The sequence below is a fragment of the Falco cherrug genome, chromosome 5 (assembly GCF_023634085.1).
Source record: "Falco cherrug isolate bFalChe1 chromosome 5, bFalChe1.pri, whole genome shotgun sequence".
NCBI lineage: Eukaryota > Metazoa > Chordata > Aves > Falconiformes > Falconidae > Falco > Falco cherrug.
In genome coordinates this window covers 24,976,520-25,002,483 of record NC_073701.1, presented here as the reverse complement: position 1 = coordinate 25,002,483, position 25,964 = coordinate 24,976,520, and the positions used below count along the sequence as shown (strand labels likewise).

The window sequence follows — 25,964 nt, the reverse complement described above, 5'->3', positions numbered from 1 at the left end:
CATCTCCCAGTGTCAAGGGCTTGCTATTCTCTCCTTGGCTATGCAGAGCACCCTGGCCAGGACCCATGGGCCCGTGGGGGGGTTGTCCCCAGCTGCCAGATGTGCAGCAGGGAGCCACGGGAGTGCATCTTACTGTTGGCAGTTGGAAATCCTCAGGAATAACCTGTGAGAGGCGGCCTCACATGGCACGGACACAGGCTTGCAGTCACAAGACTTGCTAGCTCCCCTAGGGAGAAAACGCCTGACCTGGAAACTGGTAGGTTAAAAGAAAGCATTAGCATATTATGCAAGAGGGTCTAGACGCAAAAAAGCTAAAGCCTGGATGGATCAGAGGCAGAGTGAACATTAAGGCACACGAAGCAGCAAGTGGGGGCACAGGAGGGAGGTGCGTGTCTATCGATATAGGTCATTCGTCCTGTTCAAGTAACTGCAGATGAGATGAGCATCCTGGCAGAATTAGGGGGCTGTAGCTGTGCTGCATCTGCAGAAGGCTCACTATCGAAGCTAATGGACGCGGGTGAACCTACTCCCGCCATCATCACGGGGTTGGGGCTTATTGCTGCAGCACAAACACAGATCTTAGCCCTACCTTCCTTCACTAGCCAGGCTTCTGAGCGCCTCTGCTGTGCTTGGAGCCTTGTGCCCCACTGGTGAAAAGCCGCAGCCCCAGCCCAGCAGCCCTGGGGGTGCAGGGTACAAGAAATGTCCTACCGCTCTGCTGCGCCTCATGAACTGGGCTGCTGACCTAAAAATAACTGCTCCTCATTTGCGAAATACCACAAACGATACTTAATCAGCACATAGCAAAACCATCTCTCTTTTTTTTTTAACTGAATGCTTCAAAATACTTGTGCAATTTTAGCTGTCAATGCACTCTGTTACTTGTTTTATATGCATAAGCTGCCATGCTGTTAATAGTGTGTTCAATTGTCAGAGCTCCAGCATGCAGACAGAAAGCGTCTTCACATGTATTTATCTGTGCTTTTTTAAAAGCTTGTTCTCCTTTTGGTGCTTCTTTCCACAGCCCCCTCCTCCTCCATGCAATGATAGCCCCCCATGGACTGCCTGCCCTGCAAGACTAGCTGTCAAAAGGGACCTGGAGAATTTAAAATGATATTTCAAAAGCAAATGCAGCAAATAAATTCCACACGGTGCTTAGAGAGCTTATTGTCATGTCTCAAACTATTTACCAGTGCTGAGCAAATAATCCATAGAGAGTATTTTTTTTCCCCTGTAAATGTAGCCTCTTTTGGAACATTTAGTCATTATTTGAAATTATTTGTCAAATAACATCTGTGATAATGCAGACATGAGATTTATGATATGTTTATGGGAGTGTGCCATAATTGAAAATCAGATTTGGTTGATTAGATTTTCCTGGAAACCAGGTGTGACATTTCAGGAATAGGTCTGAGCCTGATTATGAACTAGACTTGGGTTTATGAATGCTTCCTGTTATCCAGAAGAGCATCCATTTTGTACCAAGGGTTTGCCCTGCAAGGACAGAGCATGTGGGCACAAAGGGAGGATGTGACAGACCAAGCACAGGCTTTTGAAGGAGCCTTTGATTTTGATGCACTCAAAAGGGAGGGACGCTGCAATTCACTGCTTCACTGGGTGGCTACTGTTGTGCTGAATTATCAGGGGGAAAAAAAAAAGTATCACTGCTCATAAAAACACAGACTGTGATTTTTTTTTTTTGGTTTTGTGAGGCCTCGGGAGTGGGCAGGGTAGAGACCTTTTGCTACATCCAGCTGTTTCCTCCTCAAATATCTTGTAAGACTTATCTGATGGTGAAGCAGTCAGAGTACCCAGGCACAAGCCTCTCCCAAGGCATGGCTCTTTTCCTCTGCCAGGACCTTCCTCTGCTCACCTCTAAACCAGTCCAGGGTGTTTCAGCTCTGCTCAGGGCCACTTTTGTTAGCAACAATGCTGAAACACTGCATCAAACCACCATCCTCACACCATGGGAGAGCCTAATCCAAACACCACACGGCTGCTTTTCTCAGTGCAACCTGTGGATGCTGCACCAGAGCGCTGGGTCTGGCTGAAGAGTGGTACCTTGTGCAGAGGTGCTCCTCCCAGCTCCTGGGAGGAGAGAAGATGGAGACTTTCTACCCTAACCTATGACAGTAAGCTAAAGTAATGACATTTTCTTGCCTCGCAGGAAATGCAGTTTGGTCAAGGTGACACAGTAAGAAGATCCAAAGCATTCAAACTGAGCATCTCACAAAATACCAGGAGAGCTGTGATGACCACAAACTATTCCCATGCAGGCATGAAATGAAGCAATTAATACTTACTTCCCTCATTTCACCTATTTTGGGTGTGAGGCAAATAGTGTCTTACAAGAACAAGGCAGTTATTAGTTGAAAGAAATCTTTTTCCCTTGCCCCAAAGTATTTTGGCAGGGATAGTTTGCCTCTAGCTCTACTTAGAGCCTGTGAGCTCAGCTACCAGTGTCACCCAGTAAGATGGGGACATGCTGTGCCCACACAGCAGCACCAGCACTTCACTAGGGCCAAAAATTGATCTGAACAGAGAAAAGTTTTCCAAAGATCCTCTTCTCCTACAAGGAGGTGGTGACTGTCTTAAAAGGCTGACTGGTTCTTCTGGGCTGCTGGAAGCTAGTCATTACTCTTATTTTTAATTGGCAGCAGGAGAAGGGCTGGTGCATTGGGTAGTGGTCAGATACAGCCACGCTTGCAGTACATGCCTACATTAGGGAAGAGCACAGAGGTGAACGCCACACAGGAGATTTTGTTTCATGCAGCTGCATCACATCATGAAGAGCAAGAAAAGACCCTGCTCAGCACTATCCCAAGGTGCAGAGGGGGATGCCACCCCACTTTGTCCCTAGGTCATCTCACCTGACTGTCCAGACCCAACATCATCAGCATGGAGAAGAAGAGGATCGACCAGAGCGGGGAGAGGGGCAGCTGTGTGACAGCCTGTGGGTAGGCAAGGAAAGCCAGTCCAGGGCCTGCAGTAATGAAAAGAGGGATGAGCCCATGTTTATAAAGCATTTGATGGGAAGTCTGAGCTAAGGGCCACAGCTGAGCAGAGAAACAATGACTGCAGTCAAGAATTGCAGGTATTTAATACAGGAGCTAGAAACACCTGAGCCTTCACTGATGACACACCAGCCTGGTGGGGTGCACAGGGGTAGGATGGGGAGGCAGGAATGACTAGAGAAATGCTTTGCCTTTTCCTTTCTGCAAGCAAGAAAGTCATCAAATTATTGCTACCAAATGGAGCTGGAGCACTTTGCTAGAGAAATGAGCTGGTATTCTGAGCTGGTTATAACTTCCCTGATGTCTTTTTTTTTCCATCACACAATGCTTGAGAGAAAGAAACCTTGAAATAAAGGCTTTCTCTGGGAAGCCAGCAATTTCAAAATATGTCTTTGTGCAAAATGACACAGTCCCATCTTGGCTGAAAAATTATTCTGAGATTACCATTTCAGAATTTCACATGGAAAAGGGACTCCAATTTTTTATCATATCTACTGAAAACATAGGCAGTATCTATTCTTCATAGGAAGGTTTCAGAAGGAAAATGGCAAAAGGATGTGAAACTTCAGCACTAAAAGAAGGTGAACATTAAAAGCAGGTGGAGATGTCCCTTGAAGCCAGTGTGATGAACACCAGCCACAAGTGCCCGAGATCCACGTTGGTGGGAGGACACGCAAAGAGGGTTGTACACTTGGGTCCCAGTCAAGAAAGCCCTGGGAGCATCCCATGCTCACTGATGATTTTCTCTCAAAGGTTGCTGTTGCATTTGAACACGGGTTTCGGCTTACCTGAAGAGGCCAGCTCTGAGATCGACTTCTTCGTGATGTGTGACATGAAGCCAACAATAGAGAAAATAACAAACCCAGCAAATATGCTTGTGGTGGAATTTATACAGCAGACAATAATAGAATCTCTGGAAGAGAGAAAGAAAGAAAACACCTGCAGGTCCCTACCAAGAGGCCAAGAGCTAAGGGTGGGTAAACAAAAGTCCAAGCCCTGCCTAGAGCAGTTCCTGTGCCTTGGAGAGGTAGCCCAGGTGATGTGTTAAGTGTCCTGCAGGCAGGGGACCTCTGCTACAATGATCACCATGTGTCCCCGAGGCCACATGTTGCCAGCGAGGGGATGTCGGAGATCAGATACCCCAGACCCACCGTGACCCCCTACCTCACCTGTGAGCACTCCCTGCCACGAAGGCAGCTGGAAAAAAAACAACAGACCTGTAGACATTGTTGTGGAAAGTGTTGTAGCTCCCCAGAGCGATCAGAGAGCCCAGCCCCAGGCCGTAAGAGAAGAAGATCTGCGTGGCTGCATCCATCCAGACCTGTGGAGAAGGAGCGGGGAGAGTACAGCAGGAGGGACTGCATGCTGCAGGTGCATCTCCTACAGCACCCAGTGCAGGGCTAGCAACAGGGCTGGATACAGCTGGTGGGGCTGTGGACTTGGCCATACAGCCCACCGGGGTTGTCAGGACCTGAGGGCACCATGCCACTAGAGCCACAGGTGCCTGCAACACTGGCTGCTGACTCAAGCTCCAAGGAAATGTTTGGGGCAGTGGCTAGAAATGTCATAGGAGCCACCTTGAAACCTGTAGCTGTGTTACTGCCAGCTGGGGTGAACATGTCTGAAGAGCAGACATTTCCATGCCTTTCTGAACACCACCTATCTCCAGGGCGAGCTAGGGCTCAGAGATGGGTGCAAGTGGAGAGGAGAGTAACAGACATGGCGGGTGCAGCCCCGTTTCGCCCATGGGCTGGGGATGCTGTGCACGTGTGTCTCACAGACGTGGTCGGAGCATGCTGCCTCCTGGAGCCACTGCACATCCCACAGCTACGTAAGGCCAGCAGGGCCCCTGTGCCTCCCCACAGGGGAACCAGGCTGCCAGGGGTCTTTACCACAGGGCACTGAGTCAGGGACGTGGCATGTGCCTCTCCTGCTTGCAGTGTCAGGAAGAAGCGTGCTAGAGAGCAGTGCCTCCCCGAGGAGGAGGCAGAGGAGCAGGAGGTCTGCAGCCTTCTCACATGACAAGCACATCAAAAGTGCAGCCTAGCCCAGCACCAGATGTACATCCCCAGCCCTCCAAAACCTGTGGCTCGAGGCTGCTTCCAGAGATGGATGAGGATGGAGGAAGGGTCCTGCATCCCATTTTCTGGACTGTGTCACTCAGTTCTCTTTGCAGGTCAGAAAGGACTCACACATCATCTGAACTTGTGTGTGTGTGTTTGCTTTCCCACAGCTGCCCCCCAAGAGGTGCTGCTCCTCTCGGAGACCCACATCCCATGCTCACCCCCTCCATTCCTATTCCACTAGCATGTCTTTGATTTTCCAACATAGAGTTTCTTGCGCAAACAACTACAGAGAACAGCTTGCAAGGCTGGTCCTGATGCTTTACAGTCTTAAAGCCTAGAATGCACAAGAAAAGGGGGCAGAGTGTTCATTTCTTAATTACATAGTATTTAAACAACTCTTCTGGTCTTGAGGGCTCTGTTTCTAGCATGAGAGCTATTGCAGCTGGCAGTACAGTTACAGTGTGTGTCCTGCAAGAGGGATCATCGAGGCCCCTTGAGAAATGATGGGTGTCCAGTTGTCCCCACTCACATGTGACTGGTGACTCTGGAGCCATGGAAGCATTGCTGCTGCAAAAGGCAGGGTCTGTGTCTCCTGAAAATATTTGCCTTTGCAAACCTCCATGCTCTGCCTGGGTCCCGTCTGTTCTTCCACTGACCAAGGCAACATAACTGGCCACCACTCATCATTCAAGCACTACCAAAAATTGCTGCTGTGTGTGCTGTTGTGTTTGTGTTGCTTCTGAGGCCCCTATGCCAGTACGACTACATCGTCTTTTCTCTGCGACCACCGAATCAAGACCAAATCACCAGCCCTGGGACAGTCAGTGAAATGAGGCATTCCCAGCCCAGAGGGGACTTCCCTTCACTGGGGCAAGTTCTGACACCCTTGCCCATGGGTAACGCTGCTTGAGTACAGCCGAGCTGCTGCACAGGTTTCCACCCCGAAGGGCCTGCTACTCAACTCGGTCTGCACCTGTAAGGGTCATGGCTGCTTGAACAGGGAACGGTTCCAAGGGGGTTTTTAATACTTAAAATATTCAAGGGAATCACCTGGGGAAGACTAATGTGGAGAAAACCAGGAGGTAAGAGCTTTCCTCCACACTAGGCTACAAACCTCGGAGTTGGAGAGCTTTCTGAAGTCAGGCGTGAGGTAGAAGAGGATGCCCTCCTTGGCTCCTGGCAGGGTGACTCCCCGGAAGAAGAGGATGAAAAGCATGAAGTAGGGGTAGGTGGCTGAGAAATACACCACCTGCAAAAGACACCATGGGAGAGAAGCCATCAGCCCACCAGTGCCTAGGAGCCTTCCTGCCTGTGGTGGCATTGCATCCATCATGTGCCCCTGCAAGCAGGACAGGCTCCCCATGCACAGCCACTTCGGGCAGCATTTCCGTGTTGTTTCTGTTTCCCATTCCCATGCTAATAATGTTTCTGGCTGTTTGAGGTTTCTCTCTGCCAATGACACGCAAGGATGCACTAATCACAAAAGTAGCATGTTAAAGTCTGGATGAATTGCCCAAAGACAAGGGAATTGCACAGGGATAAATTTACTCCACCGAAGTAATCCCTTTAAGTCATCACAACCTTATTTTGCAGAGCTAAAGTTGGTGTTTCTCTAGTCCAATGCATCGAGCAATCTAAGTTGTCTTGACTCCACCGCTTCCTTCTCAGCACTTTCAGGGACTCAGGCACATGCCATCCCTCATCACAGGGTCCGTACCAGCCATCGCCAGGGCTTTGCTGCAGCTGCACACCTAACACCTGTCTGAGAGCCACTGGGGAGGTTAACAGCTTAGGTGACCTGTGCCTGAAGTGCCTCTTTCTGATCTCTCCTCTAGATTACTCTCATAGTATTGTCCCGCTACACCACGCTGTGCTCTAAATAACACATCTCAGTACCTCGGCATTGCTGTTTCACTAAACTAAGCAATTACCTCTCCACTGTGCTAGCCTGAAATGTTACACAGCGAATAACAACGTGCTTCTGATCTGAAGGTCTCCCACCAATGCTTAAAGGGCAGCAGGAAAAATTTCAAAGGAAGAGGTGGGGTTTTTTCCATCAGCAGCATTTTACGAGACTGTGATTTTCAAAAGGGGGAGCCTGGAAGAGACCTCACTCTCTCAAAGGGCTCTCCCAAGGTAGAAAATGTAAGAAATCTCTGAAGATCTTTTCCCAAGTCTATTCCCAAAGAGACTGAGCACCCAGACCCGTGACTTTAAAGGGAAGAGCTATTCCCTATGCTTAGAATGAAAATTACCATAAACACGGTAGCAATTTTTACAGCCGTGGAAGGTAAATGTCAGGAATTTAATAGTATCTATTACTGTGATTCTGCCTCGAAACACCATAACCTTAGTTATAGGCACTCAAACAAAATTGAGTCCAGAGGACATTCTGACAGCTGAGACCCAAGCATGGCAATGCAAGGCAGCACCGAAACCCTCAGTTCTTGCATCGTACCTTGCCTGTCCACTCCACGCCCTTCCAGATGGAGAAGTAGACCAGCAGCCAGGCCAGGGCCAGTGTGCCAGCCAGGGGCCAGCGGATGGTGCCAGGCTCCCCCAGGCCCCCAGACATCTGGTGCATGTTCCTCCTGGGGGGCAGAGGTGGCGTTAAGGAAAGAACATGTTAGGGGGAAGTCCAACCCTTGGGGTCAGAGGGACTGGAGAACCCAGAGGTGGCTGAAGGGCAAAGGGCCAGGTGCAGACAAGCACGAGAGCCTGCAAAACCCTAAAGGGACCTGAGGCTCATCGTGATGGGGTAAAGGAAGGAGAAGAGAGGCAGAGAGGCTGTTATCCTCTCTATCCATCTGACCTGCGGCTGTACAGAGCACCCTGTGTGCATGTCCACCTCAGCCAATGGCCGGCTCTGATGCCCTCCTGCCAAGGCTGTCCAAGGAAAGGTGCTAGCAGGCATGGCTGCAGCCCTGGCGAGCAGGCACGATGGCCTGGCCGCAGCAAGGGGGAGAAACCTGGTGTAGGGAGGCTGTGGACATACTCCCAGAACTCGGTGACGGCGCTGGTGAGATTGGTGGTGTCATCCAGGGAGTAGTTGGAGAAGCAACGGTTGGTGTTCCAGGCATTCCCGCAGCTCTGCCATGGCAGGTTCTGTGCCAGCACAAGGACAGCAAGGTTAGAATTAATGTGACATCTCCACAGGGCAGCGGTAAGAAGTGAAATTTTGCTTCTTTAAAACTGAAACTCCATTGTTTTTGCAAAGAGGATGGGAGGCTTCTCCGAATGGGCAGAAACCTTGCAGCCAAAAGCATGAAATGATTTCCCAAAATAATGATAAATAGTGACATGGATTTTCCAGGAAACAATATCATGACGTGATTAGGGCAATACTGTAGCTCTAATAAAATGGTAGCAATTCCCCAGACAGAAAGCCATTTCCAATTAACTGCTGGTAATTAATAGCTACTAATTAAAATAGCTACCAAGGGATATTGTGCTTATAATCATTATAGCTTTTGGCTAGCTTTATTCAACAAGTGGCTGGAATTCAGTGCACAAAGAATAAACAATGATTTGCTTCTTATTTCTCGTTTATACTAAGCTTCAAATGCTTAAAAAGCAATGTGGCATTGAGAATGGGGGCAAACAGTTTGCTACACAAATAAACTACTGTAACATAAGCCCAGGAGTAAATTTAAAGGGTAGTAGCTATTTCATGCTGTCCTCTGCCCTGATTATAAGCAGCACAAAGTGATTCCTGGGAGATGTTGACACTGTAAGTAACAGTGTGACAGCAGCACACCGCTACAGATTTATTACAATTGGCTCTGGCGCTGCAAGCAATGAAACTGCACTGTCAGGGGCTGTGCGAGCACACAGGGCAACTCACCCATGCCGTGTAGTACCACGGCCAAGGCAGCCCAACAAGAGCAGCTCAGATACGTCTCCATGTGCAGCAATCTCATTTCCCAAGTGCAGTGCATGTAGATAAATGCAGAACGGCTATTCTGGATGATTTCCCTCTGCAGATAAGACCTCAGGCTCCAGCTCAACAAAGCTTTAAGAAGATGTTTGTATCCATTCCTATTCATCCACAAACACAGACCCCCTTTAGAAATGTTATCTGTGTTTTAAGTGCTTTGTGGCATCAGTGCCTCTAAGTGCTGCCTTCACCCCCCGCTCTAAATCAGTTCGCTCCAGCAAATGATACCTCCTAAGGTGCACAGTGGCTTGGCAGAAGAAGGGCTATGGGAAGGGCAGGTGGGGACACCCCGGTGGCCACCCAGGCTGTTTGCACCACTCAGTGATTTCATTGTGGACTTGCTAATTGCACTGAAACAAATGCAAGGGCTCAAGCATTGCACAGCAGCCCTTCAACCGAGCAGTTTGCACATCAGAGATGCTGCACAGCTCTTATAAGGAGGGGCAGGCAGGGGGATGGTTCGTTGCTGCTCTATTTCCTTTGAATTTCAGAGGACAGAAACTGCAGAAGGCAGCTGGGCTCCTATTCATATTCAGAATACTCCTAGTCAAATTTAGGAGAGACAGGGGACAGGCATCAGCCTAGGTTTTTTATTCGCATCTTGGCTCCTTTTGGGAATCTGGAATTATCTCTGGTAAAAGGTCTTGAGCTGAACACCTGGAGCTGCTTGTGTAGATATGAGCACTGTCACCAGCTGGGTCTGTGACACCTGAATGTACCAACAGGTTTATGTCTTTAAGGCTGCTGGTTGCTCAGAGATTTACTTAAGGGAGCTCTTCCCAGCTTCTGGGCTGAAATAAATCATTCAGCTATCAAGAAATTAATGCAGGGTGTGATTCTAGCCTTCCAGACCCTCCTATGGGAGAGGAACCCACTATAAACCACAATGCCAAAGCATGTGTTAAGGGACAGTCACAAGCAGATGTCTAAATGCTTTCTGAATAATTTTCCCAGCAGAAAAAAATCCCCGGGATTTCATTTATCAAGAGAAGCGTAAAGGAGGACTAATTAAGGTCAATACCAAATCCTGGGTAATAAGAACATGTGACAAAACCAGTTGTGGAAATGTGCAGCTCATAGATTCGCACAGCTCTAGAAATAGAGCAGAGACACAGGCTGAGCTTTAAAGACTGATGTGAGTGGGGAGCAGTTCCCAGAAAGGGGCTGGGACCATCCCCTTCAGGGGATCATCCTCTCCAGAGGAAAAACATCAGTGCCCATCAGCACTACACAGCTTGCCTACAGGGTCGATAAACTCCTCAGGAAGGGTCCAGCAGGGTGCCGACAAAGGCTCTTTGCACAAACTACCAGCAGCTAGTGCATGTTTTGCAACTTGAACAACTCACTCCCCATAAAGCAGGGAGTAGGGACCCAGAACACAGCCAATGCCACGCTGTAGACATGCCTGTGACTCACCGCAGTGAAAGAGTTGAAGAGATAGTAGAGAGCCCAGGCAATGATGACGATGTAGTAGATGTTCAGCCAGAAGGAGAGAACCACAGCTGCCAGTCCCACTCCTGCAAATGAAGGCAGAGAGCAGCATCAATCCAGGTCTCTGGTACCCAACTGAGCTCACAGGCACCACAGTGAGCTTTGAGGCAGAGCCAGAAAAAGTGAATCAGCTCATCAACACAGCATGTGTTACACCTACACCGTGAGCTGGTCAGCAAGGGAGCCTCATTCCCTCACATCTCTCACCCACCTGTTTCCACTGGGTGAATAGTGCTACACTTCAGTGTGCTACAGAGCTCCAAGAAATCCAAGATCCAGTCACTTCCCTGGCAGAATCTCTTTTCCCACATCCAAGACATTTCTAAATCACCACTGGTTTTCAGAACGCAGTCACTCCAGACATGGCAACAGGTTCACATCTCCTGTCTACAGCTTTCCCATGTATAATTATTAAAGTAAACCTATACAGGGACACTTATGGCAGGTCTTCTGCAACCAGTGCCCCTCTGTCACAGTCCCTGCTGCTCATGAAGCAACTTGTCACCGCACAAGACTGCTTGAACAGAGCACAGCGATGTTAGTGACTGCAGACACCAGGGTCAAGGACAGCTTGATAAAGACAGAAGGCTAAAACTCCCCTTACCTACCACCCCATCCCAGTCCCCATGGATTTGCTGATTTGCTTCCCAAACCATTAAAGGGTTTTTCTCTGTAGTTATGTGCCATTATCTTCACCTTCACAAACTTACAGTACAGTACCTTTAAACATGGGTGCTAATTTCCAGACTCCCAGTCCGCCGACAGAGGTATACTGGCCCAGAGCAGTTTCCAGCAGGAATAGAGGAATCCCAGCAAACACCAGCGTCAGGAAATAGGGAATGAGGAAGGCCCCTGAAAGAAGGAGCAATGTTATCAGATGGCTTCCCCTTTTACCAAGAAATAAATGCTTCCAGCTGCTGTTTCTTGCTCTGCAGCACCCACGTGATGAGGAGCAGATTTGTTCAGAGGCGACAGTTTGCGACTGGAGTTGGTATGTTCAGTGAGTCGCCCACTGAGATTGCCACTGCCTTTCCCTTATCTGTTCACTATGGATATATATGTATCATATATACATACATACTGGCATCACTAGCTACGTGATGCCAGTCTCACTTCATTAGGTATTTAGGAAATGCTAAGCCAAATCTGACAACAAACCCAAAAGCTTGGACACCGACATTGGTAACTTGTTCTTGTTGATCTTTCCTATACTGCTTGCAGCAGCTCCCAGTTCTTCACCTTGAAGGAAAAAGCACAGGAATATCTGGCAATGGGCACTACTTTCTTTTTTTATAGCTATTTCAGTATTCTAAGGAAAGTGTGGTTAAGACTGTATTTGCTCTTGTAACAGCCCTATATACCTCCCCACCCTTGTTCTAGGCTTTACCCTTAAAATTCCTGGTGAAAGCATTCCTCTTTATGGACCCTGTGGAAATCATCTCAGCACTAGAAATGAGGTGGTGCAGCCATTCATTAGAGTTATTACTTGCACCTTGTAATTAGAAGAGCAAATAGAACAGGAGAGCCTCATTGTGTGATTTAAAGTCTGTACATGTTCAGGTCATCCTGACTTCTGGGACTTGGGACAAAACTCCTTTTCCAGCTTCCTCATGCATGTGCTGGAGCGTGCCATCATTCCTGAGGAGAACAAACTCCTGCAGAAGATGCTGGCTGGGGAGAGAGAGGGGACACTCAGTTTGCTCAGAAGCAGCTGGCAGTGTTTGGGACGGCACTGGTTTCTGCACTAGCTGGAGGGCTGAGCTGTCAGTCTGAGTCTTCTTCTCCAGACATCAGTGGGAAAGCAAACACAGATTCAGCAAGCAAAGCCACTCCGGAGAGCTGCAGCTCAGCTTGCACCTGGCAAAGCCAGGCTCCAGCAGCTGCTCTCCAAGGGCAGAGAAGCGGCAAGGCACAGCCAGGGATGCTGGCTCAGGGGACACCCAGCTGGGGATGCCTGCCTGCCAAGCGGGGAGCTGAGCCCAGCTGGGAGAGGCAGGTGCCAGCACCCGGCATGGAAATGCATGGGAGGCAACATGCAAGAGGAACTGGCAGCCGCTGGTGGGAAGAAAACACGCTCCAGGCCAGCAGCTTGATGACCATGAGCCTGAATCACAAGCTGGCGTGGAAGCACAGGCTCTCGGCTTCATCAGCAGCCTGTGGCGGAGCGAACAGCTTTGAGCATTGCTGCAGGAGGAGTGCTGCCTGCTCAGCATCCTCCCCTGCACTCGCGCTCGCTGCCGCAGCATACAAGGTCCAGCCCCCTGGGAGCCCTGCGGGAAGCCGGGGTCTGCTCTGAGGACACAGATGCTGCCTCGCTACTGTTGTGCCTTACCGTAGAGTTTGGACACGGAGCTTATCAGCCATCATAGTGCCTTGCTCGTTTCTGTGCAAGCAGCTAATTAAATTTGGCCACAGCCCTGATGATCCCGCGTTTTTTATCTATAGCAGGCCAGGAAGGTTTGTAGGTGAAAGATTTTATTAGACTGTTGAGAAAAAAACAAACTTTCAGACCCAGGTCATTTATCCTGGCTTAACAAAAATCCTCTATAATAGAAGAAAGTCTACAAACCAGACAAAAGCCTTGAACTGAGGGCAGTTGGCAATGACACTGCCACTCTGGAGAGTCAGCTCCCTGAGCAGGCAGGGATAATATCCCCGGGTGCTGTACAGCCAGAGGGGAAATCAGTTCTGAAATTTGTACCTTAAGTTTTCATGCCTGTGTCTAATCATTGGCACAGAAAGGGATGGTCTTTAATCTCTGGCCCTGGACAGGCTGCTGAAAGGTCTGGTTCAATTCCTGGGCCTGCTACAAATGATTGCGTGTGACCTTGGGAGAGCCCAAACTTGTCTCCAAAGTCCATGGGTCAAACGGGTAATGGCACCAGCCCCTGGAGGCAGGGAAGAATCACGTAGTGCCTGACACTCACTGTGCAGCCCCCCTGTCTGCCTTTAGTCTCCAGCTCCTAATGCTGTACAGCAAGCAATAATAATTAATCCCTAAAATGCTGAACACTGCCCACGATTCAGAAGTTGAGCATTACAAGCTGTTACATGCTGTTGCTTGGAGTCTCAATGTGTAAATGAGAAAAGCATGATGCTTATTTAAAGAAATGTTATTCTCTCAAGTTATTCAAGCTCAGGATCTCACAGACAATTTTTAGCACCTACTGAGCTGCATTTAGAGTCTGTTTAGAGTCCGGTAAAATTCTGTTGACATCAGGACTGCATGAGGTTAGAAACCGGTGTAGAGGCTGACGTGTTAGTCATAACTGGGCACATTCAGCTGTGTGCAGAGCCAGCAGGGAGCCCAGGAACTGCTCTGGGTAAAGCCTGCTCCCTGCAGCCGACGGGCCTTGCGCTAGGCTGCTGTACCCTGACCAAATATCCCCTAATTACGCGCCTGATTACAATGCCGAGCAAATCAGCCATGTGCCGATACAATGTGACAGCAGTAAGTGAGACGACAATATTTCCATTCAGTTCAATTTGCCAGTGCGTAATGGAAGCAGCCCACACGACCGTGCTCTGAGCAGCGCACATGCAGGACGCTAAAATTAGAGTCCCACCCACAGCCTGCTCCTCCGGAGGCACCTCCATCGGGGCACAGCCAAGATGGTGCCCACCCGACCGCAAATGAGACGCCGTGCGGTGCCACCCTTCCTCGCTGCTCCCCATCAGCTCCCGGTGACGCGCTCATGCGTCAGCTCTCCTGCCTGTCTCCGGCATAAGCAGCCTCCACTCGCTGCTCATTATTGCCGGCTGCGGAAACAGTCGTGCCTGCAAACAGCCAGACTGGGTAGGGGTGAGAGGAACAAGCAAGATACAGTCTGCCACGAATGGCACGAACCAGCCGGAGAGGCAGGGTGTTTGAGAGGAGGCAGGCGCTAATTCCTGCGTTTTGTCTGCCTGGTGCTTTTGCTCGCAGCTGGCTGATCCCTCTGTGTGCCTGCAGCTGCTGGGGCAGAGATCAACCTGTGCCATTGCTAATGTTAACAGTAGTGCTCCACACCTCTCCAGCAGCCTCTGTCCTAGGATCTCAGCTGAATTTATAAATAGAATTTATTTTAGTTTCCAAACACCCCTCATCTCATTATATTGTCATCCCCACCTTTATGTGTGAGGAGACAGAGCCACGGGCAGTGCAGATTCGGAATATTTCAGAAGGCGCGGCGATCACAGGGCAGAGACTGGGCTCAAAACCAGCTCTGTGGCTTAGCCATGGGGCTAATGTTGTTTGAGGAGGGCTAGCACAGTCAGGTGCCAGACTGTGGCTAAAAACACCAGCAGACCCTCACTGTGGTTCTAGCTATGGTGGCACAGGCTTCCCTAGGTAGATCTGATTGATTCCCATAAACCTCACCTGGCTCAGCCACATACTTGCGCCTCTGCACAAAATGACAGACCGAATTATAAATCTTGTCAAAATGGATGACTGTCTGGTCTCCCGCTGGGACTCACTCCACACGCTTCAGAGAAAGGGCCAAGATCCCCCTAAATGCTGCGGACCTACACGGATAGGCTGCTGCAGGGAGCTGGACCCCTCTCTTTTTTCCTAGGGTGAAAGGAGAAGAGCACCCTACACCAGCTACATCATGGACAGCAGAAGTGGGCTGGCAACATAAGGAGAAGTCATGAGAGCAAAACCAAAGTGGTTTTGAAAAAGGAATTAAAGGCAAAAGGAAAGGAAAAAAGATGTGGAGAAGAAGCATGAGAAGAGCCCCTCAGAGCAGTGTGAATGAACAAGGCACTGGGGACAGGGATTGAAGAGCTAAGAGGGAAGCAAAGGGCAACATGGGATGACTAAAACATGGGCAAAACTAAAATTATATATACAGCCTTAAAGGTGAGGCAAAGGGGTTTGGACTTGTATGGGAAGCCTGAGAAATGATTCAAGGAGGATCTCTTCAGGCAGGGAGAGAACATTATTTTAGTAACAGGCAAAAACAATGGGAGAGCTGGGCATGGCATCAGTGAGTAAAGAACCTCTGTTCTACAGACACCAAAGCAGCCCACAGCCCCCTCACTAAATCATCTCCCTGCAAGGCTGAAGAAAAAACACCATTTTGGAGGGGTGCATGTATACATGTACATACATATGCATGCTTGTATATGTGTCTGCTTGGCCCTGCTATGGTCCATGCAAAGCTTCTAATCAAAACTCCTCAGACACATGACCCAAATTCAGATGCAAAGCTGTTACCCCTTGAGAATACACTAGACTGAGGAGAACCCCACCATTAGGAGATAGAACCTGATTTCCCTGGGAATGCCCCGGCATCCAGCTGGGTGCCTATGTGCATAGCCCTCCTTGTAAATAAATGAGGTCCCAGACACTCTTTGCTGCAGCCCTGAAAATTAGTACTGGAGAAGCTTGACAAAACTCGAACTCTGCGTTATATTTCTTTGGGCTCCTGCTTCCCGTTCTGCACTTGCTAGTAAAGCCCACAGACCATGGGAACTAGTCGCCTGGCAACTTAATAACTCACATCATGAGGGAGAGCTCTCAGCCAGGGGACCAGCCACTTGTCCAGACCTACACTGAACTGAAGCCCGTTCATGGGAAAAGGCTGCTCAGGGATGAGCGCAGGTGCTATGCGTTTCTCACCTCCTCCGTTCTTGCCACAGAGATACGGAAAGCGCCAAACATTGCCCAGACCGATAGCATAGCCCACGCAGGACAGCAAGAAGTCAAATCTCCCCTTCCAGGAGCCCCTGTCTGGGATCTCCTTCTTCTTCTTCTTAGTGCTCACAGCCTCGGGGGCGATGGGCTCTGACTCCTCCAGAGCTGCTTCCTTCACCTCGGAGGGGGAGCTCAGCTCCACGGAGGTGTTGTCCATCTTGCCCATGGTGACTTAGATGTATGGCCACTCTTGCTCAGGGGCAGGAGGAGCAGGAAGGGCAGTTTCCACCCTGGCTGACCACGGATGAAGTAAGTGCTGGGCAAAGCTCCTGATGAGAAAGTAAAGAAAGAAGGTATCCTGTGTTAGTGTAGCAGGTTTAGGAGCTTTGCTGGGTTTTAGCTGGACTCACTGGATAGACTGGTGCACATCAGGGCAGCCTATCCATGCCTCCCTGCTTTCCCCAGAGAGAAAAAGGAGGGTAATTTTGCCTTGCTCCACAGCTACCATTCTGAGGAGCCATGGTCACATAGGCTGCTAACAACAGGCTCAGACCTGGTTGTTACCAGCACAAAGCGAACGCCTCAACTCTCATCTTTTCTCCTTTTCACCCCAACACCTGTTCTGCAAGAAAGGCTCCAAGACCAGTATGCATGCAGGGAAGTCACAGCCTGTGGGTGACCCACCACAGAGCAGTCCAGGCACAGAAATACATCTAGCATGTATCAGCAACAGTGCAGAAGGGCATGATGGAGGTGCCACATCCCCCAGGTCTGGGGCCCAAAACTGAGTACACCAGCTATAGAGCCATCTGAGAGGTCATGTGGCCCGGCCAGCCATGCATGGCTGTGACAGCATAGCTTTGCAATGGCACCTCTGGTACGGACATGCCCCACATTGCAATCTCGTGCTCTAATCCCTTGTCATGCAGCAACACAGCTGTGATCACAGCTGTGCACCTGCAATGGCTGGCGAGGAAATCACTGATCAGCTCAGCACCCCCTTGTACACCATGTCGCATGTGATATTGTAATCACCATGTGTATTCAGGTGACGCTCACTAGTGACTGTAGCCAGCCTGTGAACCACTGAAATCCCATGACATCAGGACTCCAAAGTCCTGAAGGTTATTTGGATGAGTCTGACTAAAAATTTAATGAACATTTCCATTGATTTTAGGCCCTAAGAAGTATATAACCAACACACCAAAAAAATTTAGAAAGAAAGTGAGAACAGGCTACGTTGTGACACCAGTGTCAAAACCAATATAGCACTCATCTTAAAAACTAAGTGCAGTTCTCCCTTCCCCTTTACTGAAGATATTGCAAAGTCAGAAGGCAGCATGGAGAAGAGCTAAAAGGATGCTCAAATGTGAGGAAAAGGATAAATTTATCAGTATCATAGAATATGAGTATTCACCATTTCTGCCACAAGAACTATGGGCAATTAAATTAAGACAACAGGTGGTAGGTTCGAAAAGAGCAAAAGGTGATACTCCACAGGAATGTACAGCCATGGAGCGTCTGGGACTGGCATAGCAATGGCTCTCACCCAGTTCTCAGCCCATTTTACATAGAGCTGAATTTAAACCTCCACCTGGGGCTATTAGGGCGGCCAGTGCTACAGTCTGCCAGAGAAGTTTGTTGACAAAAACATTCCTAGGTGTATGTTTAAAAAAAAAAAAAAAAAAAAGAAGAAAAAGAAAAAATGAAGGGCTATATCATGAAACAAAGCAATGCTATGAAGAGGAGGCATGCTCTAGCTGTTAAAGCTGGTCTTGTTTCAGCTGCTTACTCTTGGCAGTCTTGTCTCCTAAACAAACAGTACCCATTTGCCCCATGGGGTGCTTGGGGCACTCATTGACTGGTATTTCTAAAGCATACTGAACAGAGATGGTCTTTCAAGCCCAGGCTCGACAGCAGTATCAGCTCCTGCTTACTATAGTTTACACCCCACAATTAAAGCAGATGGGTTTCCTTCCCCCACAGAATTTGTCGCTGAGGTTAGAAAAACTGTGTCAACTGTGAAGGGAATGGGCGAACTAGAAAATAACTAATTCATTCTGGTACGTCAGTGGAGAAGCCAGAAAACTCCTTGCTGTGGGATGAAGGCTGTAACCAGTCCTCTGAGCTACATAGCCAGCCCTGAGCCTCACGCCTGTAGGCCGAAGATGGTTGCAGGTAAGCCCAGAAGTAAGTGGCAGCACAGAAAAGCCTTCTGGGGAGAAAAGACTGTTGTTTCACCTTGCCCGGGAGGCAGATGCCAGAAGAATGCATTTCTGGACACTTGAAGTAAAGGCTTTGCTTAAAAGATCCCCTTTCTATCTTACACCTTGTGACAGTACTGTCACACCAGCTCCTGCTCCTCAGTAAGGCAGGGAGCAAAAAGATTATACAGAAATGTAGGAGGAAAGTAAAATAAAGAAAAATTATAAATCAAAACAGAAGAAATAGCACCAAAACCCCTGGGAAGAATTCAGAGCTGGGCTAAGTCAGGATAATTAGCTATGCCTGGAGACATAACAAATTAAGCTCAGCAGAAGCCATTTTGACTTACTTTTTTTTTCTGAGACAAAAAATGGTAGGTAAGCTGCTATCTTAAAAAGTATGTATATGTCCTGCTCTCCCTGCGCTCTTTTCCTTGTTCTTGCTGCCACAGTTCTGCAGCGATACTGCAGCTAGATGGTCACACCTCGTATTTCATGTTCTCGGGGCAGAATGGCAGAGGAGCAGCAAACTGTACTGGCGGTTTCTTCTTACCTGAGAAGTGAGGTCCTTCATCTCCAGCTCAGAAAGAATAAACTAGATTTATAGGTGTCTCCACAGTCAAGAAATAGAAAAACAGTCAAAAGGACCTGCTGAAGGTTTATCCCACCTACTGTCCTGTCTGCTACAGTGATGGATGATTAGGGCAGAAGGGCTCATACATGTCCTGCAGCCCAGCCACACCATGTCCTTCCCTGGACACGCAGCTCTAACCAGGAAAAGTACAGGCATTGGTCGCTCCAGGCTTAGTGTTTGACTCCTATGTTTAGACATTAGTTCACATGCTGGACAAATGGTCCTTCTGGGACAAAATGCACCAGCCCCTCTACATATCCACATGGGCCTCCTCCAGCACGAGGACAGGGCTCTGCCCTGTACTGACAGCCTGGAGAGAGGAGAGTTGGTTCAGCAGCTCTCTGTCATGTCACATTATTTGTTCTGAAAAGCACACAGCACTTTGAGCACAGCAAAATGCCTGAAGGACTCAAAATGATAATCAATAAGAGCAGAGCTACAAGCTGGAGGTGGGCTCTGCCTTGCAAGGACTTGAAAACAAGGTCAAAGAGTTAAAACATGACACTGTAGCAGGTTCCTCATCCAGCTTCTTCCAAATACATCATATTCTGAAGCCAGGACTTTCAAAACGATCAGTAAAAGCTAGGTTCATAAATCCCTGCCAGTAAAGCAGTGACCCGAGTTTCACCGAGTCGTGCAGAAGGCCTGGTCTGCTGCTGCTCAGGTCAATATAAACAATTGTGTGCTCCCCAGCAGGTGCAGAGCCAGGCTGAAATGCACCCTGGAAAACAGCCCTTCCCCTCCTTTTTTTTGAGGAACTCCACTGCAAATAACAAAATAGACCTGGAAAAGTATTATATCCACTTGAAACACTGCCTCCTGAAGCTGCTAACAGTGGTGACCTTTTTGCTTTCCCCTGCTTCAGTGTGAAATATTAACAGACTCCTCAAACTGGACAGAAACCAAAAATTTCAAGGCCATAAAATTGCCTGAAACGAAACAGCAAAATTACCTGTGGAAACACACGTAAGAAATACTTTCACACCTTCCCACCTCTCATTTGTCAGTGCTTTAACAGCCACACAAATCAATTCTGACCCTTGCAGGTAGAGCCAGAATTAGTTTAATTACACAGCGCAGGCTGCTGTTCAGTCAATTAGACTTTTCCTTCCATCCACACCATTTTAATGACAACAAAGTAACCCCAAGGCTCTTGCGTCTTGCTTAGAGCTGTGATCAGGGCACAGCAGACTCTTGGCTGATTTTCTGCTCACTGCAGTAGCAGCATGTGCTTGAGCTTCCCACATCCATGGAAGCTGGAGGGTCTGGAGAAGACCCCCTCTGTGGGAGCCTGAGGACGCTGGTGGGTCACAGGCCACACCTGGAGCCCACTCAGGGCTGGAGCATTGCTGTCCTGCCCAGCTGGGTCAGGAGGCCAGGGCTTGTGTTTCACAGCCCTGTCTATATGCTGCCTAAGAGGCAGCCAGTGCAGCCTCCCAGCTTTTCATCTCCCTTTCCCTGAAGAGAGGTGACTGCTTGGTTACAGGAGAAATCAGTGCTCACAGAGGACGTGGGCAGAAAATAAATCAACTCCCCTTTGTGATGAAACTGCGAGGTGGCCTCCACCTCCACCCCCCTTTTTGACACTCCTGCATGAGATGTGGGTTGATGTCCAAGTCTGACCTGCAGCTGTTGCCCAACCTCCCTCTTCCGCCAGCAGCCCTGACTGACCAGCATCGCTCCAGACAATTGTGGGAGGTGAGGCTGGCACCACACCACAACCCTATCTAGATACACAGAAGGGGCAAGAGGGTCATGAACCATGTTTCATAAAATATTAAACAAACAAGACAGCCACATGGGGCCAGAATACATCTCGCAGCCCCAGGCTGTGATCCCAGGAGGGCTGTGGCAGTCCCTCATGGCCCTGAAAAAAACCAGGTAAAGAACCGCTGAGCTGCTGGTGCTGGCCACAGCCTACTGTGTGGTTGCTTTGCCAAGCTGCACCTTGATGTTTGCATTATGCACACAGGAGGAATTGGGTCAGCTATTGCAATGCCCTCTCTGGCTACGGATGCCCACTTGAATCTCCTCTGTTTCCTCATCCCTCAAGGGGAAGTAGGGTTGGATCCTGCTCCAGGCCACAGGCTGTGCTTCACCTACCACGGCTGCTCTGACCTCAGTGGCTGGGGCCACCTCACATTGTCTGAAAGGAAAGCCAGGGCTTTGTGTCTTTTTTTGAATAATGCAAATGATGCACCCTCTGAGCCACTGTAGTGCTGTCATTTAAGGTCCATTCTGGCACCTGAAAAGCTTCCCTGGGAAGGGGAGAGCTGGCAGGGCTCTTCCTTGGCTCCCAGAGACTGTCCAGACCTGGCGCGAGTGGTACTTTCACCCATACTTGAAAAAGGAGCACAGCCCTCAAAGACATCAAGTTCCTCAAGAAGCAGGGAATGGAGTGAGGGAAGAGACTCAGGTTAGTGCTTCTCCCGGGGAAGGGCGGTGGGGTGACCCCACGAGTGCCCCACTGCGCATCACCACCAGCCAGCCAGCCTGCACGGGGCAGGGAGGAGGGAGGCAGCTCCTAGGAGGGCAGCCTGGAGACATGGGAGACAGGCAGGAGCACTGGGGATGGGCTGGGGGGGAACTAGAGAGACAGCAAACACTGCCGTCAGGGACCTGTCACGACAGGTGGAGGGACAAGGGACCTTATGAAGATAAAAGCAGGTATCATTAATTCTGCTGAGCAAAAAACCACCCCAACTCACTATTCCTCCTCTAGGACAGAAGCTGATGTTTTGCACATATTTCTCCACTTTTTGTGTACACACAGCCCAGGAATAACTTTCATTGGCCTCCCCTGCCTGCCTTGTTCCTTGCTAAGGGATGATCTCGCTCCAGGGAACCTAATGGAAAAAACCTTCCAGCAACTTCACCGAGAACATCGCTGGGGCAGAAGTGCCTAAAAATGATCAGACAGCAATTTCAGCTGGAATTTCTCACTTATCTTGTACCTCCTGTTCCCTTTTCATTACAGCCCAGCATGACATACAGGCACTGCCACCGCAGTGTGGGTGGGCATCCCTGCTGGCCCCTTCACTTTTTCCCCCAGGAAGGCTGCAGTGTCACAGCCCAGCCGATGCAGTGTGAGTTACTGCTCCCACCAGCCGCTACCTTACAAAAACTGTGCCTCTGAGCTAAGATTTTAGCTCAAACCCTGAGCTGCAGCAACATCCTCAGTGAGACTGTGGCCTTCACAGGGGTGAATTTCCCCATCTCGCCAGGAGTCACAAGTACTTCATACTTGCAGAGCTGGATTTGATGCACCTCCAGAGACACTGTAACTAATGTCAGTGGTTATTTGCTGTATTGGCCTTGATATGTTCTGGTTTTTTTTTTTTTTTAGTTTGTTGGGGGGTATTTTATGAAGTCATTGAACAGAGCAAGTTGGATGAAATTGGTCTTGCAATGGAAAGGGACGACCTTCACCTGAGAAAGTAATCTTGGACTTTATTGTCACAATTTAATAATGAAAGAGTGAATAAAGAAAAAAAATTACATGGAAAGAGCAGAAACAAGTGTGAGAATGACCCAGAGACTGCCTTGAAGTGTCCAGCATGGCAGGGAAGCAATCTTTCCTCACCTTGCATGGCAGAGGAAAAAAGGACTGGGCACTGCACGTCCCCTGCGGCCGGGAAGCTTGCAGCTGGGGACATGACCCACCTGCAGGGCACAGGTGAGTCCAGCCCATGCCACACTGGACAGCACCTGCTGCTCTTGGAGTAAGATGAGCGGGTGAAAACCTGGCACTGCCTCAAAAATTTCTGCTACTGCATTCAGCTGAAAGCACAAAGGGGAAGATAGATGGGAGAAGGAGGAGACAAAACAGAGACTTCTGCTTCTTCTGGGCAGGATCACAGCAGCTAATGAGCACTACATCAAGTCACCAAGAGCTCAATCAAAATGTGGCACCTGTGACACTGCCTGGTGCCACTCTGGCATGCGTATCCAGCTCCAAGAAAGACCAGAGGCTCACCACACAGAACACAATATCATTTTCCTGCTGCAGCACAGCCAAGACAGAGGAAAACTGTGTCCTGCTTTCAGATGCCAAACTCTTTGTTCTCCTTCTCCATGAAACCAGAGACACAATCATGCCCCAGAGCCCTGAGGCTACTGCAAGGCTCCATTTGTTCATATGCTTTTTTGGGGTGGAAAATACAGAATGGCAGAGCCAACTCCCTCTGCAGGAACCACGCATGAGCATTGCTAGCTGGCAGCCCCTTGGCTGACGTTTTCCTCGAAATAGCCCAGAAAATGTGCTCATTACCCAGTAAGGGCACCGCTCCCTGCCGTCTAGGATCAGCCTGCAACTAGCTGGGCACTATTATCTCTACTATTTTAACACTCAGGTCTTCTTCTCCTCTCCCTACTTCTTGGGCTAAGCATGATACAAGTGGTGCAGAAGGAGCATCTCTTCCCTTAGGGCTTGTAATATCAGGAGATAAGACAGATGAAGGAAAAGCTGTTGTCCCTGTTGCCTTGGCTAGAGACCTGAGCCACAGCTCACACAGCCAGTCCGTACTGGGGTGCAGACTGACCCTCCAGGGCCAGGCACAGCCTTTACTGCACGAGCATCTCCACAAGGGCTAGACATGGCACATATTTGCTCTATCCCCAGCAAACAGACAGCAGCATCATGGGGAGGTCCACCCCCAGTATAAGCAGTTCTTATATCAGTCGTTTTCAGTATTTCAGTTGTTTGTTCCTTGTGCCCATTAAGTTTCTCCAGGAGAAAACACATTTCCAGCTGCATGCCTTTGGCCTGACAGAATCTCAAACTGTCACAGAACTTCCCTTGGAGGGAGAAGAACTGAAATTACATGTCCTGGAGGTGTCCACCAAGCATTGGCAGAATTGCAGCAAGGTCACCAGCAAACTGGGGAGCCCCTGATAGCCAGGCTGTGGCTGCCTCTCCCTCCAAGCAGCACTTACAGGGGGTAGGGAGCAGGGTGAAGGTAGGAAGGGAGGGAGGGAGGGGGTGAATGAGTTTGACCAGTTCTCCAGTGCTGTGGAGACAAAGGAGGGATGGGGAGGGCTTCACATAGGGCATGAGACACCTCCTTCAGGGTCAGTGTCTTGGAGATAGAATCATATAGAATCATAGAATCATTTAGGTTGGAAAAGACCTTTAAGATCAAGTCCAACCATTAACCCAGGACTGCCAAGTCCACCATGACCCCTAAGCACCTCATCTACGTGTTTTTTAAACACTTCCAAGGATGGTGATTCCATCACTTCCCTGGGCAGTCTGTTCCAATGCCTGACCACCCACAGGGAGATAGGAAGGAAACACCCCAGCAGCTGTACAGGCAGGTAAGCTCAGCTCCACTGTCAGAGACAGCCAGAGCTTGCAGGACCTCTGTAAAGGGATGCCAAGAGCCTGAAACACGGTGTTTTGGGCTGATCCTTGGGACTGTAACACACAAGGTGGGGAAGGGCTGTCCCAGCCCCAGGGAGGGGCAGCTATACTGATCCCTCCTCTATGCATATCGCCTAGCCCACCCCTTGAGCCCTATCCACTGGAGACCCTCTGCAGGGAAACTTGCCTGGGGTTTCACCTCAGTGCTGTTTCAAGATCTTTACTGAGCCATTATTTAAGCTCACTACATCTCCCCCCAGCCCACAGGCACTGTGAGAAGCTTTTCAGCTTTCAGGCCCCCAACAACACTTTCTGGTGGTGCTGCTGTGGGACAACTGTCCTCCCCTTCAACCCACCTGGCAGCACCAGCTCCCCGGAAGGCAGTGGGGGGCTGCTCCCCCAGCAGGGCAGGGAGCAGCACCTGCAGGTCCCCCCCAGCAGCACAGTGTGTGTGGGGTGGTGGCTCGTGACCTGCTTCTACACTGCAGCAGAAACACCCTCCTAGCCTGGGCTTTTACTGGGGGTGAGAGGGGTTTGAAGTGGAGGTTGGTTGCTGCAGCTGCCTGTTAACACCAAGGGGAATCCAGTTAGCTCTGTGTAGGAGTGACAGACGGGGAAGATGCTGCCTTCCCAGTAACTGGTGTCTTTCTTCACCAAGGGCACATTGCAATGGCAATGGCAATGGTAACCGGCAGAAGGAATTTAGGCACAGCAGTGGTATAGCTGAGGGTGAAGCATAGACAACGCCTGCTCCTGCTTTGGGCAGCATGCCTGCTTCACACTGCCCCCATCTGAGCACCAGGCAGGCAGACCTGCCTCCATTTGCTCACCTCTACAGCACCTTTCAGGAGGCAGAAACCATCCTTCATCCTGCCTTGTCCTCAGGGTGCTGAGCCCCTCATCCCCTCATCCAGCCCAGCTGGGATGGAAGAGAGCTCAGCACCTGCAGCAGCCCTTCCCCAGGGATGCTCATGCAGGCAGGCAGCTGTCCCCTACCACCACTGCAATGCTCCTTTCTCTGACCCCAGCACTCATGTCCCAAGACCAGACAGTGCTGTCCCAGTGGATGCACCTACCTCAGGGTGCTGGCCAGTTGAAGGTCCTTGGGGTGCGCAGAGCCGCTCACGGAGACACCAGCCCAGAGAGGCACATACTGGCCTGCTTTCCCACACAGAGGGTAGCTATGAGCCCCTCCTGCCTTGGGGCCCCTCTACCCCTGCCTCACCCCACGCAGCTCCTCATCGCCTGTATCGATGAGCCCTTAATGAGCTTTGAGCTCACGTCCAGTCAAATCAACACCCTGCATGTCGCGGGTGTGGTGCGGGGGGGATACCCAGAGCCACTGGAAAAACACACGTTGCTGGGAGAGAGGAGTCTCCAAGGGCATATGGGCAGGAGGGAGGGCAGGAGCGCCGGCAAAGGGACTGATGCTGAAAAATGGGGAAGGCAGCAGGTGAGTGGGTTGCATGGCGTTGGTTGCATGCATGTTGCTGCAGCAGTTCCTGCAAGGATGGCTGCAGCAGCACTTAAGAGGCCATGTTAAAGGTGCTGTGCATACCCCTTGCCCTTCGTGTTTGCAGTCAGACAGTGGTCTCCATCTTCTCCGCGAGCAGGGTTGGCCGCAATCATGCAGAGG

The 25,964-nt window shown here is 49.8% G+C and overlaps 1 protein-coding gene across 1 annotated transcript in view; it reads right to left on the bottom strand.

Annotated features, from left to right (window-relative positions):
* The window catches only part of LOC102050110 (sodium- and chloride-dependent GABA transporter 1-like), a 36,553-nt gene extending 10,919 nt beyond the window's left edge, over positions 1–25,634 (bottom strand). Inside the window, exons 1-10 of the mRNA XM_005440854.3 lie at positions 25,405–25,634; positions 16,114–16,457; positions 11,229–11,360; positions 10,434–10,534; positions 8,076–8,185; positions 7,539–7,671; positions 6,195–6,329; positions 4,232–4,335; positions 3,803–3,927; positions 2,871–2,983 (exon numbers count right to left, since the gene is read on the bottom strand). Of these exons, the coding sequence (XP_005440911.2) occupies positions 2,871–2,983; positions 3,803–3,927; positions 4,232–4,335; positions 6,195–6,329; positions 7,539–7,671; positions 8,076–8,185; positions 10,434–10,534; positions 11,229–11,360; positions 16,114–16,354 (1,194 nt within the window). The 5' untranslated portion in view covers positions 16,355–16,457; positions 25,405–25,634. The remainder of the gene's footprint in view (positions 1–2,870; positions 2,984–3,802; positions 3,928–4,231; positions 4,336–6,194; positions 6,330–7,538; positions 7,672–8,075; positions 8,186–10,433; positions 10,535–11,228; positions 11,361–16,113; positions 16,458–25,404) is intronic.
* Between the last annotated feature and the right edge of the window lie 330 nt (positions 25,635–25,964).